This window comes from Anopheles gambiae, chromosome 3 (assembly GCF_943734735.2).
Source record: "Anopheles gambiae chromosome 3, idAnoGambNW_F1_1, whole genome shotgun sequence".
Classification (NCBI taxonomy): domain Eukaryota; kingdom Metazoa; phylum Arthropoda; class Insecta; order Diptera; family Culicidae; genus Anopheles; species Anopheles gambiae.
In genome coordinates, this window is record NC_064602.1 from 63,229,873 (window position 1) to 63,245,184 (window position 15,312).

The 15,312-nt window shown below is 42.0% G+C and overlaps 1 protein-coding gene across 2 annotated transcripts in view; it reads left to right on the forward strand.

Annotated features, from left to right (window-relative positions):
* Window positions 1-498: 498 nt before the first annotated feature.
* LOC1275249 (serum response factor homolog) overlaps window positions 499-15,312 on the forward strand; it is a 116,458-nt gene continuing 101,644 nt past the window's right edge. The window contains exons 1-2 of one of the 2 annotated variants that reach the window (XM_061661101.1): window positions 499-736; window positions 998-2,918. In XM_061661101.1, coding sequence (XP_061517085.1) covers window positions 2,394-2,918 — 525 coding nt within the window. In that variant the 5' untranslated portion in view covers window positions 499-736; window positions 998-2,393. Of the gene's footprint in view, window positions 2,919-15,312 lie in introns of both variants that reach the window. The other variant, XM_061661100.1, reaches the window with a different exon arrangement.

Genomic DNA, 15,312 nt, shown 5'->3' on the forward strand with positions numbered 1-15,312 from the left:
TATTCGTGCAGTGCTTTAAACGAACCTCATTAGTAAAGTAAACTATTGCTTGGCTGCTGTTGTCGGGGTGTGTGCTTTTACGCAAACTGGGGAAATTTTTCTTTTCTCAAGTTGGGGAGCAAGTCTTCTAAAGAGGGGAAATCCGAAAGCTGACTTGTGCCTGTATTAGTGTCCGAAGAGTGTAGTAACAATAACTACGCAAGCAGTGCAAAAGAGCAAGCATCATCATCACATCATCGCAAAGTGCGTACAATACATGGAAGCCGATCTCGTGAACCGAAGATCGTGCCGGATTGTTTTAGATCGCACTAATACATGGGTCGACAATCGAGGTACGCCAAAGCGAGCATATGTTTTTTTTGGCTTACGCTGCAATGCTCCCCATGCCGACCAAAGAACACATACGCACTAACGTCGTACGGCCCCACACGCACACATCGGTCGGGGCACGAGCACGAGCCGCGATCGCGCCTTCGGGTTGATATTATTTTATTTTCGTAATTTTATTATATCGACAGTGGTCAGCTCGAATCATATGTCGAATGTTGGCAGGTCCACGTGGTGTGCTCCCCGGTCTCGCTCGACAGTGTACGTTGGACGATTGGTCGTTTTGGGCGATTGTTTGTGATCGTTTTTGGTTTTGGCGCCCCCGAAACTAGTTTCGTCTTTTCTGGATTCGTCCACAACTACATCCCCCGGGGCTGTTTAGCGTTTTTGGCCAGCCCTGTCGATCGAGGTATATTGTGTGTTTGTGTGTTACACTTGTTGCTGTTTTCTTGTTCGTTTCGAGTGATATTCATTGCCTGCGGTTCAAGATTCCAGGCCGCAAGCGCACTGATGAGATCGCATCTGCAGTGTAACTTCAGTTTCGTGTCTCGCGTGACGCTGCGGACAGTGACAACATTCGGTTGCTTGTGCAAAATCGTACGACCACCTGTCGCTTCTTTCACTTGGTGTCGGTGTCAGAATTGATTAGAAAATTTAATCATCGTTGTAGGTGCAAGGATCGAGCGAAAAGTGAACAACCCAAGGAAATTACTCTTTAAGATTGCGAATCGTTTTGTTAAATAGGCATTTTTTCAAAGAACAGAAAACACACACAGTGCAATGAAGAGAAAAACATCGACTACCAACGCTTAATACAGCTCGAAGAAAATTTAAGAAAGAGTTGTGTACTAAATCCCAGTTTAAAAAAAAAAAACATGTTTATGTGATATCATCACTGCGGAAATCAAGTCTAGCATGTGTTAATTTTTCGCAAGTGAAAACAACAAGTGCTATGGAATAGCAGATTTGATTCTTCAAATAATCAATGCTCACCTGTTGCTGTACGCCTGTAAGATTTCTTCTGGACCAAGGCTGCTTCGGAGAACCCTTGGGATTTGACTGCTGATTTTGCTGATGTGTTCCTGACCTGTTGCTGATGTTCCCGGTTTGCTGTGGTGCGATAGCTGTTGCTGTTTGCGGACACGGAGAATGCGGTTTTGCTGACCATCATCATCTTCATCGTGGGAATTCAGTACCTGCCTGTATCGACGAGGGACAATTTCACTCTAACGTTGCCAACTGAGCATCTACCAAAAAGAAAATCGTCCTGTACCGTACATCAACATATGCGAAAACTATCCACCCCATCTGAACCACCCTGTGCCACCCGCCACTGCCACAGCGCAGCTGTCAAACGCCTGGTTGACGTTTGCGAGTTTGTTTTGAAGTTTGATTGTTTTGATTTCGGAAGACCGTGTTGTTTTGCGGTTCGCGAAACCGGATCAATCCGTGATTCCGGCACGGTTCGTGTGAAATCCGCGTATCTGACCCGTTATCGGGCCGGGAAGTAAAGTACTACAGCGTAGTGGTAAGAGTAGGCGTTGCGATAAAAAAACCCTTGTGCGCTGTGAAAGACAGCGAGCAGGAAAGAAACACCGTCTATCACAAAGCTCGTTATCGCGGTTTCCCCACTCAGTTCTTTTCTTATTGCGAATTCGGTGTTCGTTGTTCGTTGCCCAGGTTAGTTGGATACAGTGTGTCGTGTGTATTCGCGAGATTTTTAAGTGTGACACCAGCGCCCACTTGTGTGCTCTTGTAGGGAAACGCGTCACCCTTTACACGTCGGCAACATACGCGCAAGGGTTTACTTCCGACCGTGTGCGAAAAAGCGTTTTTCGTATAGTGAGTGTGTCTGTGTACCTCCGGGGTTCGCTCTGCAGTGAAATAACGTGCCTATCTGCAGTGCTGTGAATCGCTTCTTGTTCTTGTGGTTGTGGCCACGCTACTCAAATCGTCCCGCGCTTACTTCGTCCAGCAGCAACCAAAGTCTGTGCGTACCCGGCCGCCCGTGCCATCCTTTTTTTGTGATCCCCGGTACTATAAAAGGCGCAAAAATTTGGGAAATAATGGATCCCACCGGTGGGCGCGATTCGCGCTACAATCTGAACTACAGTATGAGCATGATGAGCGAATCGCCAGAGATATACGGCAACCCGAACGTGTCTCTGGCGCGCCCACCGAGCGGTGGTTTGGTCGGGCAGGTGATGTCTCGCGGTGGGAACGGTGGAACGGGTTTGATGAACGCCAATGGTCCACAGTGCGGTAGTGGCGGTGGTGGTGGTGGTGGTGGTGGAGGCGGAGGTGGTGGCGGAGGTGGTGGCGGCTTGTCTCGCGGCATAAAGCGCACCAACTCGGACTGCTACGACGATCGGCAACAGATGGTTGGGTCGCAGAACATGACCGGTCTCGATGGGTGCACCGTCGGGTCCGAGGTGGTGGACGACAGCTACACCTCGCTGCAGCCGAAAAAATCCCCTCCCAGCAATGGAAAGAAGACGAAGGGCCGTGTTAAGATTAAGATGGAATATATCGACAACAAACTACGGCGGTACACGACGTTTTCTAAGCGCAAGACCGGCATCATGAAAAAGGTAAGTTGGTTTATTATTGTTTTGCATCAGGACGTCTCACTGCACAATGGGCGAATCGGGATAAAAAGTTGGGAGGAATGGCAGTGTATGAAATTCTTGATATTTTACCCAACATTTATTTACAACATTATTCCTCAACAATTTTTTAAATGAAAGTAAAAAAATCCTTAATGATCATTGCAAACCTTCACATGTCTTGCCGATGTAGGAAGCGATATTTTAAGGAGTGTGATAAAGGGTCTATAATTATCTCATAGCCGGTTAAAAATTCTTCTGAGCATGTTAAAATAAATTAAGAATAAATAAGAATCCAAAATCTAAATGTTTCATGGATACTTAAATGTTATACTTAATCGACAACTTTTTTTTCTTTGAATGCTGCCTCATGAATTAATTATTCATGTAGTAGTTCCAAAGTTTCCTGAAACTAAATCATTTCTATTTATTTTGCATCTGCTGGCTTTATTAAGAGCCGCAATGCTCTATTTAACTAGTGTTATTATTCTCCTTTATTTGCGTTATTATTATCAAAAGTCACATTACTAAAGCTACTCGCGGATTGCGAGCTTTTTTTTACCGATCACCCACCGGTGTGTTGGATGGAAGCCCTGATTTAGAATGTTGGATGAATTCCACCTATATACGGACCGTTTCTTGGTAGATGACAAGCGCGCCAACAAGCCTATAAATTTCAAACACGTTAGAATAGTTTAAAACGAAAAACAAAACTCTAAATCATTTCAATATAATTGATTGAGTTAAACAAATGGAATCAATTATTAAATTCTAGAGGAAAATCGTATGAATTCTTTCGCATTTTGTTTTCTATTTGAGTGAAATATAATGCGAACCGTTGTGGTATCATTAGCACATAACTAATGCAGGTTAAAGTACTGTCAATTTGGTTTATCTTATCGATTTTCTTATCTCTTACCAGACGTAATCAGCGAACTCTCTGTTCAATACCATATAAGTAGAAATATAAATGGGTCGTGGGTAACGGAATAACTGATTTGTTTTTTAACGATAGGTGCAACTATTTAGTAAATGGCAAGAATATTAAACGATCGTGTGTAATAATGAAGTATGTCGGAATATGCATTGTAAGGATAAGATATGAAAATTTCGAAAAGTGACAGTTCTCGGCATTTGGATGTATATTATTAGCAATGTTGTAATAATTTAAATTTATTTGCTGGATTTTTTATTCTGTTTGTGGATAAATTAACATTCTTTAGAATGTTAATGTTTTGAAAAAAATATTTGCTAGAATCAATAATGCTTTCCTTTTGATAGTCATCGAGAGTCATAAACTCTGGCAATTGTCGAAACAAATCAAGTACTAGTTATATTTCAACCGGTTGATCCAAAAACAATCACACCAGCTTAATAAAATTGTCATCGGACGTTCTTTCGTTCTTCCAATGGGTAGGACAGAAGAGAGTAGATCTTAAGGTGACGATCGTGTTACGTGCCTAAATGCAGAAAATGTGAAATTTGCCAAAACACATCTTCTCGCACCTTTCAGATAGTTTTTGATGATGTTTTTTCTTCTTTTTATTCCTTATTTTATACGATGAGGGCGCGGCAAGTCTGTTGGGACTGATTCGTTTTTTTTTTCATTTATCGAAGAACAGACATCCTAAAGAGTGGTGGCAGTTACACTCGATTTTTCTCCTTGGCTTGCGCTGCAGCATTTAGTGCAGGGAATGTCGTAAAAAGTCCGAAACTGCTCCGATCTTGTTAATAATAAAATAATTACTCTCTTGTCTCCTGTCGCACGTGGTCCGCAGCACACTGATCCTTGTGCCGAAGTGTTCCCGATAATTAACGACTCACACAGCTACACACACGGTACCTCAAACGGTGGCAGTACGATCAGCAACATTTTTGTTTGTTTGTTTGCTGTCCTTTGATATGAAAAAAGATTCATTTTTATCGAAATACAGCTTAAACCGAAAATTAAGCCTCGATTTTGCGACCGTGTAGGACCACCACCATTAGACGAGAGAGACACTCGTATGTGCGCTCGTAATTGTCGAATGGCCAATTATTCACCCTTTCTCTTTTTTCCGAAACATGTATATTTTTGGAGCTCCCCTGCCCGATATGGTGGTTTCTTTTTTGGCGTGGCACATAGGAAGGAAGCTTCGGCACGGGTATAGAAAGGAGTTTAACGATCTGAGCATCACCCTCACTCGTGCGTAGCCCATCATAAGCGGGAGATTAATAAATAAATAAAACACCAATAAAATGTGTTCATTAATTTTTGCGAGATGGAACCTGGTTCGAGATGCCGTTCCGAGAACTGTGTGATGAAGGCCATCATCTCGGCCTATCGAGAAATGTTTGAATATATCTTCTCGATCTTGTGTCAAGCTAGTTAAAGGGGCGTTTATTGGGGGCAGAGATTTTGACAAGTAAAGAAAAAATACAACTAAATAATTACCATCATATACGAGCGAAGGAGGCAAGAGAAGAAAAAAAAAACACTCACATAACATCCTTATTGGGGACCCGACGTAGATGTTTAAAATTTATTGCAGCTGAGGTACCCTGAACCTGTGTATAGGTTTTTTGTTGTGTGTTTAAAGCAACGGCGCATCGTTAGCAGTTTCGGGAGAAATGCACCTTTCGATGGTGGTGACGGTAACATTCAATTATTTTTTCGCACATTTTGATGTGGCCTGTCCCGTGTCATCGAACGCACGTTGTCGACCCGTCGCGGGTAAGAAACACAAGTCAACATGATCCTGTAAACAACACCTAGTAAAACAGATCTCCTCTTCCACTCGTACAGAATACCGGGCTGCAGGCTCTTGCCATTTGTCTGTTGGTGCTTCACCTTTGAACACTTGCAGTTCCGGAACACTGCAGCTACTTTGAAGTGTAGCCGAACGCCTGAGGTCGTTGCATGCTGACGGTGCATTTTTGGAGACGTTTTACTTTTGCAGTCCGTCCCAGGCTAATAAAAAGGCACTGCAACTGACTGCAGGACGTGGCAAAGATTTTGGTGTGGTAGGCAAGTCAGATTGCAGGTTTCCTTTATTTTTGTACGAAGATTTCATCGCTTCTCGTTTGATGTGTTACGAGGCATCCTTCCAATGCTATAATTTAATTAATCTTTAACCATCAACTTTTATCATCGCCATCATTATCGGGCTCGTAAAAAACGTGTTATCAGGAAGGTAGGGTTTAAAGTTACTGTGATATTGCCTCGGGATGTGAATGGATATCGCCTGAGATGCTCGCCGTTAACGTACGATAGATAGCTCAGGATATACTGGTGGAGGAGTTATCCTTCCCGCAACTTCTGAGATCCTCGTAGCATCGTGGGTGATGTAATGCGAGTTTTTGTCCGATACTAATGTATCCGTTTAATCCCTGGCCCTATTTTAACTTGTTCGGGATCTTTGGTTTCGCCAGTCAATGAAGTGTACATGTGTGTGTTTGAGTGCGTGCGTGAGCTAATTGTATGATTGTAATTTGATGTTTACGCGCTCGCTGGTTACGCAGAAAGCTTTGGCGTGAAATTAAGCGTAAACTTTACGGCTCGACCAAAAGGATCGTTTGTGTTAACCTCTTCCCGGGAAAACCGGATCCGTGCTCGTCCATCGTTGTGCGTGTTTGCGTGATCAGTGGCACTTATGCGAAAAGTGTTAAAGTCCTGTGGGATGGCTTAATTTTAAGCAAACGCGTTTTTTTAGGCTTTGCGGTAAAGACGTGTTGCCGACGGGCATTGTCGTGACTGGTTGACCTGCACCGCACTAAACCATGATAGCCCGAGGAGAAAATGGCATGGTACAGAAGCGTTGCAAATGTCACACTATAGGTGCAAAAAAATTTCATGAACGGTTGGTAGTAATCAGCGACCAAGCAGCACTGAACACCAAACTCAGGGTTTTGTACGTAGCGAGATCAATGCGTTTTCCAAGCGTTCTGATTATGATACAATCAATTAATAGGCGCTTTCTTTCTCCACGTCTCAGAGTGGTAATACCCAGCATCAACAATATCACTTTACGGCACATTTCCTGTCCTGATACACAGGAAGAATGTCTTTTTAATGAGTCTGTGGCTTAAACCCTGTGGCGTTGTCAATGAATTCGCGAACTTTACTGCGCGCTGTAAAAATATGGCTTAATATCCGTGTGCGGATAATCTGTGCAGCGGATGCTGAAGCGGAGATTGCCTTAGTTTTTGTTTGGTTTCAATTAAGTTTTGGGGCACTACACAATAACACAATAACTAAACATTTGCGTCAGCTGCTGTGTAGAATGGATGAACCTGTATTCCTGCACAGGATTTGTATACTTGCATAAACACAGCGAATAATGTTTCATTAAATGTTTATAAGCTTGCGGACGCTATTGTGAGCACTGATATTTGGATAGGTATCTAGTGGTAAAAGCGAACACGAAGAAGTAGGTTTTCAAATGATTTCATCATCCACACTAGACGATTTGTGTTATGAATGAATGCTCCAGATGGTCGTACCCTTGATTGGTAGAACCTTACGCAGTATGGGGTTGCGGTTATTTGGAGGTGGCACTGTGAACAATTTCTAACTTCTTGGTGGGGGGACCATAACGACGACGATATACAGTGTTCGATCAACCGAAACCATAGCGAAAGCGAACAGTGGCAAAGCGAAAGGGAGATTCGGCGAAAGGGCATCCGCTGGTCGGAGAGGGATGTATTTTTGTGTAACTGCTGAATGGGATGTAGAGTGAGTATGGTGCTAGAAAAGGAGAGAAAAGTGTAGCGAGAGCGAGAGAGGTGCGAGGCGACTAACGTTCCGATGTAGCAATCGGAGCAATGGTGTGCGGAAATCTGCACGGCACATGTTACATCTTCGTCGTGTATGCAGGTTGTAGAGCGGAAAATGCTACAAAGTGTTCGGAAAATTCATTAGAACTTGCTGAAAACATTTAGTTGTGCGAAGGTGAAATTTCGGAATTTGCGCGAAAAGTACAGAAAAGGCCACCCAACGGGAACAGTTGTATCCGGCAGTGGGCTGACCTAACAAAACGTTTTGGGGTCGGTTCGAGCTCCTCTGGGGCATTTCTCATCCATTTGGGCTTGTGAGGGGCATTTGTTAGTGCGCAGATGTTTTGTGTACAGCACAGTGAACTGTACAAATCGCAAAGCGTTTGGAATTTGAAGGTAGACCATAGGAACAGGAACGACGACCAGCAACGTTTGCTGGTAAGCTGCGGGGCACGATATGCTGGAAGCCTGTCGCCGGTATGCCTTTCGATGTCTTTCAGCCGAAACCTGTGCGTACTTGAATCGTTTTACCAGGATGCAGTTTTTCTATTCAGTCGGCACGCTGGACTTGACCTCTAATGCTAGTTTGGCATCCATTGGTGTATGTACATTCTTTAGAAGATTTCTCCAAAGCGGAACTAGCGACTAAATTCAATGAATCATTCGTATGCGAACAGACCAGATGGTTCGTTGGTGTTGTTGATTTTTTTCTATCCCAGTATACGCGGAGCGGCATTCAGCGACACACAATTCAGTCCGGCGCTATCGTCAAGCGCAACCGTTAAAGTCCGAAAGCGTGGAGTTGCTTGGAGATTAGATAAAGCCGCCGCTCGAACTATCCCAGTGTGCGCGCAGTGGTGGCTATCAGCAATCGACTAAGGTGCACAGCTTCAAGCGCTCTCCAGCACGGGTCGTATGATAAGTCTTGTGATATCGCATCACGACTAGCCTACACACAGCCACAGGTATTAGCATTCGTATTTCATGAGCAGAATGTTGATACCATGAGGACGTGACTATCACAGTTATCGTTCACCCGCTCGATGAAACACAAGCTTTTGCTATATGTGTTTATGCGTCTGGTCGGTGTGTTTTAATCTATCCATAACCCTTACCGTTGGCGTCGCTACGTAATGCGGAGTCTATCGCGAAGTGCCGACCTAGGGTCGTCTATCACATAATTAACACTTTTTCAATTAGATGGTCTTTGGTGGGGTAGCCACACTTGGTACATTAACATCTGAGGATCTTGTTGTATCTAAGAAGGCTTCTTGCCATCTGCTACGCCTTCTTTCCCTTCGTCGCAGTACAGTGAGACTAACGGGGCACTCATAAATCTAAAAGCCGTGAGCAAACGTCGGTAACGGTGGTCGTTCCAGCGATTCGTTCCACGTCGTTTCGTTTGGACTCGGAAAAGGCGCAAAGAAAAATGCGACGGCGATGACGACGATGTGGTCTTGTTTCTTAAATTACTTTTAAATTGTAAACCCATTGTGCGTTTGCTTCTGGTGAGAGGTGTCGGTTGTAGGCACGTATGTTTGTGATGGTGTGTACTTTCTCGGGGGGAGTGTAATTCGTGGGGATAAGGATGGATATTTCTTATCGTTTGGAAATGGTCCCACCCTCTGTACATATTGCCTCAATAATGTCCGATGAATGAGTTAAGTTAAATGTTTTGATCGTTGAGCTTCTACGGCGCTGAACTTAATAATCAGCAGCATCATCATCATCACCATCATCATCATATCGCATCGATCTCGATGAGCTAGGAGCTCATATGAGCAGATGACGATCATGTTATGAAGCGGTAAAGAAAGAGATAAAATCATAGAAGCATAAGACGAGGAAAGCAGAAGAGAAACAGCTATCGATCGTTGGGTCGATCGATTTTGCTTTCGCTTCTTCAGTGAGCTCACGGTACTGGTGGCGTTGCTGTTCGTTTAGTGTTGTGAAGAAGTCATTAACTCTCGAGTAGCGTTTGCTTTGATCCCGATCCTGGAAGAAAGACCTCCTGGATTTTGGGCTGCGATGGCATTCGCACCTTGCGCAGCGCTTGCGTAGCGGATCTTAGGAGTTTATCAACTTCTTTTCTTCGTAATTAAAGGCGTAGAAAATGAACTTAACGAGGAGTCAACGAGCTCTTTTTATCGGGACGATCGAAATCTTTGAACGCTTACGCGATTTGGCGCACGCGCTTCGAAGCCCATTCGTGGCCCCTACTCGCATTGGTTACTGCGGACAGTGATCCTTTGGAAGGCTCTTGTAGGAATGTGGCTAAAAACAAGCTGAGCGGTGGCGCTCGTTGAGATAAATCATTCAGAATGGGGGAATGGGGTTTCCCTCGCCTGCTACGCTTATCGGCAGGGATGAAGGGACTTAATTTTTCATTTCACGTTGATTTTTTTTTATGACAAGACAGTTAGCCATTTAGCAAAAACTGTTCATGTTTTTTTGTTAGCTGTAGCTTGCAGGAATGTTTGAGTTTTTGTTGATGAGTTCTAGCAAGCCGTAGATAACGTGATTGGTTCGTTGCTTACGGCGTTTTTTAAATCCATTTTTAAAAATTTCGTCAAGCCATTGTCTTGTCGTACAGTTCACTTGTTTTTTTTTCGAACGATAGAGAAAAAAAGAAACTAATTGCAGAAGATTGATTAGTGGGAGAAAGGAGATAGCCGAACTATCGTGTTCGTGCGGTTCTCGTATGACGATGTTTTTCTACGTCGTTTTATTTCTTTTCTTGTGCCGTAGCTGAGTCATAAGCAGATTACAGATAGATTGATGTTTTATGCAATTTCATCGAGTCAGTAGTCTGTTCAATTTTGTGGAAAAGGGTGGTCGGCATTAGCAAGCTAATTACTGTATGATTTGTTTAAACGTGTCCTTCAATAAGCCACGTACTCTTATTAGACATTCGCATTTTTCAGATTTTTTCAATAATACATTCTTACACTTTATATACATGTATGTTTTGTTAAGAGTGGAATTTAAAAAAACTATCTTTTGAGTTTTTATTATTAGTCAATGTTTGATATAAATGTTCCTTCATTACATAGAAATTAGTAAATACATTAGAAATAAATACGCTGCAAATTTCTCACATAATTTTAATAAGCAGCCAATGTTGTATTTAATAGTTTTAGCCTAACGTGATATTCCGCTGCATTTCTATTCCGCACATCAAGTATCGAATATTCTGTCCGTAGTTGTGAATTTTTGGCACAAAACAATTAGTACGTATTCGTGCGACTGCTTGTTCTACTATACAGTATGCTTCCGCATACGCTTCGATTAGACGAAGAGCTTAGAAAAACTCCGTCCCGGCTTAAACAACCAGCTAGGCACACTAAATTTCGAACCCATTTTCAAAATAAACACAAGAATTCATCATTTGCTTTTTCGAGCTGGGCAAGAAAAACAGGATGGGTCAAACGGAGGTAACGTAGAGAAAATGTAGGAGGCAAGGAAAACCCACCACAATTCATTACGACCCGCAAACCCGCAGACCCATTCCTGATCCCGTGCGATGCACCCTAGCTGCTTTAATCGGTGTTTGCTAGATCTGTTTTTGGTTCTAGTGACACGAGAGCGCATGAGGAAAAATAGGTTACGCGGTCCACATTTGCTCCCGATGCGAACAAGTGTGCGCTCGCAAGCGCTCCTCCGCATACGGGCCATAGAACATTGAACGGGCAGCTAAAATATCACACCGTGCGTTCAGTGCTGCTTCTCTCACGAGGTGGTTGGAGGCAGTGCCGAAGGGGTTGTGGTGGTGCAAGCATACATGTTGGCGTATGCTGTACAGGGAGCGTGTGCAAGAATTGGTTCGGCAGCTCCGACGCGTAATCGGACGGCATGGTCGCGCGGCATCTGATCCGATCCGAAAATGGTCTAAATATAGAGAGTAAATACCGAATCGGTACGCGACACTCGGCCGGAAAACAGGTCTCTCGTAGCCCCCGGGGATGGTTTTTCGCGTATTAGGGAGTTTTTCACCGCTTTCGTGTTTTGTTGTGTGCATCACTACGCTTTAGCGTGTGAGTGAATGTTTTCCTTTGCTTCGTGTTACGCAAAGCAACACACGGCTCGGGCCAACTAGACGACTTTTTTCATATTTCATTGCATGCCAGATTCAACGCTTTACCATGCTTATCTCGTACGATATTTCTTTTTAATGTATGTGGTGTTCTGTCAAGTTATAAGTAATCAAATGCAGCTTACGAACGAAATTCCAAACATTTTTTTTTCTGATAACTCAAAGTCACTCGGTGCCAAAAACTAATTTCATATGTATTAACTTTTTCGCTGCAGGTAGATTTTGATAGGTAAAAATATGTATTATATTTTTCGATCAATTTAATTACTTTACTTTTACAACACATAATATTTGATTATAGAATTTTTTTTCGTTCAAATTTCAAAGTCGCAGTTTCGTATAATTTGTTGTAGGGGAAAGTAAGGAAAAGACGGACACGTTAAGGGAAATGGTAAAAATCTGGAGATATATAAGTGCTACGACCATGGAAATGTGCATACACTATCTGACACTCATGTTTTATCAGAAAATATGTTGAAGCTTTTGAGTTTCCATCAATTTTTGCGTTTTTTTAATGAATGAAAAACATGGTTTTATTCGTGCAGTTTTGAAATGTTCGGGTAAGACGGACACCAGATATGGGAAAGATGGACACCATGAAGGGTAAGATGGACACCTGTAGAAAAGGTTAGAAAGTGAAGAGTTTTACAGTATTTTAACAAATTCTATCGCTTTCCACGTCCTTGTACGTTAATAAACTAATTTTTGGCCTATTGCAACGGCGATTCATTCAGCCATGAATTTAAGGATTGTAATCGGCGCTTGTAATATATCGTAGAATGCAGCATCTAAAGCATTATTGACATATCGCGCACTTACAGCTGACGTTGCTCCAGCTTACAGAACAACAGTCTAGAACTTCCTTTTAGGAAATTACTCCGCAAAAAGCCTTGTTAACTAAAAAGAGACTTGTTAATAGTTTAATCCATTTTCCACCATGTCAAAATTCAACATTTGATTTTTGTAATCCCATAGAATTTCTCATCTATTCCTGAACAATGTCGTATAAATGCCCCATCTTTTTATTGCTTAAAGTTGTCCAAGTCGTGAGAAGATATTGGATTTCGTGAAGCGCCTCATCAGCGTCGAGCGAGTAATAGCATAACGAGTGGCTACTATTTTGACCGGTGTTTCATTTCTCGCTTATTTCAATACTTTCTCTAGTTACTGATTGATTTATAGCATCGGAATACCCTTATTTAAGATATTTGAAGAAATATATTCATCACCAATTGATATAAGAAGTAAAAAAAAATCAATAAATTCGGTGTCCATCTTTCCCTACAACAAGGTGTCCGTCTTTCCCGCTTTGGTGTTAATGTTTAAACCACCAAAAAACAAAATTTTGTATTGCTTTTATCCTCGTTCATTCGCCAGTTTTTTCATTAATAATCACGACAACCCATTCATGAAATAAAACTTCCGGAAATATAAACAATACAAGTTGTAGAGCTTAAGATCGGCAGTAGTCAAATTAGATCCACATAGGTGCACATGATTGAAAATTTGTTTTGTTCGTGGATTTAACCAATTTTATATATATTATGCCAAAAATGTTCTCAAATGTGTTGTTTTACCTTCAGTTTGGATTCTACATTGTTGAATTACTCGAAAATTACCTTTTTCATGCATTTATGAGAAGTGTCCATCTTACCCGTCGTTAGTGTCCGTCTTTACCTACCTTCCCCTACTCTTAATTATTTGGAGCGTAATTTTGTTGACAAACTGGGACTCTGAAGTGTAGGGAGTTTTTACGGATGTGCCGTGTCGTCCCCTTGTGCACTACGACATTTGCATGGGCAGCAATTTGGATTTCGACTCTCACATACATACGTTCAAAGGCTGCCCACGCCATGTGGACGGTCGGCGCAATCCCGGGCGCTATCTTCAGTGAAGTCGTCTTTTTGAGATATTGGAGATTGGAGACGCGTTTCAAAATGGCAACCACCTTCGCTATTCAATCGACTCTGACACTAGTATTTGTGAGTGTGGTGAAGCTCGACCAGAGAGGATCACGAGGAAGGAGAAAGACTGTTGGCTTGGTGCCACTGATGTATCTTGCGATGACAGTCTGCAGAAAGTGTGAGTGTAGGAAATGCGAATGAAAAACGAAAAAAATCATTACATCGTTTTTTGGCCACAATGTTGCACGCACGCAGCTCGAGCTAAAAACGACAGCAGAAATGAATCGCTACTCTTTTTCGCAGCCTAAGATACGTAAGGGAAACCGGGAAACTGTCTGTTAATCATTGTTTCGTCGGGCTACGATCGAACTCTTTAGCTTCGTATCGCATCGTATTCAGTTAAATACTTTTATGCGTGGGTTAAAATTGTCTCAAAAGTATAAGTGGTTGAGAAAAATAAAATGAATTTAAACTAATTGGGTTCTTATGGTTGTGGTCTTTCGCAAATGATTGCTAAATATCGCTTGAGTTTCAGCCAAACGTGCAAACCTTCTGTTTTACCAAATGGAATGACTCAACATCATACTTCTTGTTTAAAACATACTAAGAACATGTAGATTAAATCTTCTTATCTGCTGTATACTCGTATCACATCTACCCCGGCAGAGGTGCGACACTAAAGTTAACGATAAATAATAGGCGGCTTAGAGCATTCGGATTGGCATAGCTATAACATATATTTATTCCATTCCCAGTGCAACAATTGATTCAATCAATTCATTTTAATCGGATTGTACTGAGTAAATGTAGAAACATTAGTTTTGACTTCGAAAAATAGTTTAATAAGAAACTTGCAGGAGATAATATTTTACTATTTTGAATTATTATCCTTTTCTTCTTCTTTGGCACAACTACCACTGTCGGTCAAGGCCTGCCTGTACCCACTAGTGAAGTGAGCTTGGCTTTCCGTGACTTATTATTACAATAGCAGGATAGACAGTCCTACATATGGGGGCACGGTCTATTCGGGACTTGAACCGATGACGGGCATGTTGTTACGTCGTACGAGTTGACGACTGTACCACCAGACCGGCCCTATTATCCTTTTACTGATAGAATAAAAAGAAACCAGGATCCAGTATGTTAAAAAAACTTTACGAATTTTAAGAATATCCTAGAGTCATAACAAGTCAATTAATGAAAACTTCTGCTTAAATACTTTAAGGCTAGGAATTATATCAATCCTGCCTCAAGCATGTTTATATATTATTATGATTTATTTATTTCAAACACACTTTATTAATCGAACCGTACTGGGTGATAGTTAAATGTACAGAGGAAGAACCAGTGCTCGACAGGCTACGTTATTCCTCCGGGAATAACGAGTTCGAGCAGGCAGTGAGACGCGTTTGTATTGCTCTGTCAAATACTTCACAGCTTCGTCATCTTGCTTCTAACTATGGTAATATATGTGTGCCTATAGTGTTACTATAATTATATACATATATGCTAAAATACCACCCTTAGTAAAATCCATCTTTTTTAGAAATGGAAGAAAATTTTATTTTATTTTTTTATTTTTTTCACTCCTGAATCACTATGGTAGTCGAAATGAGCGGATTCCAAA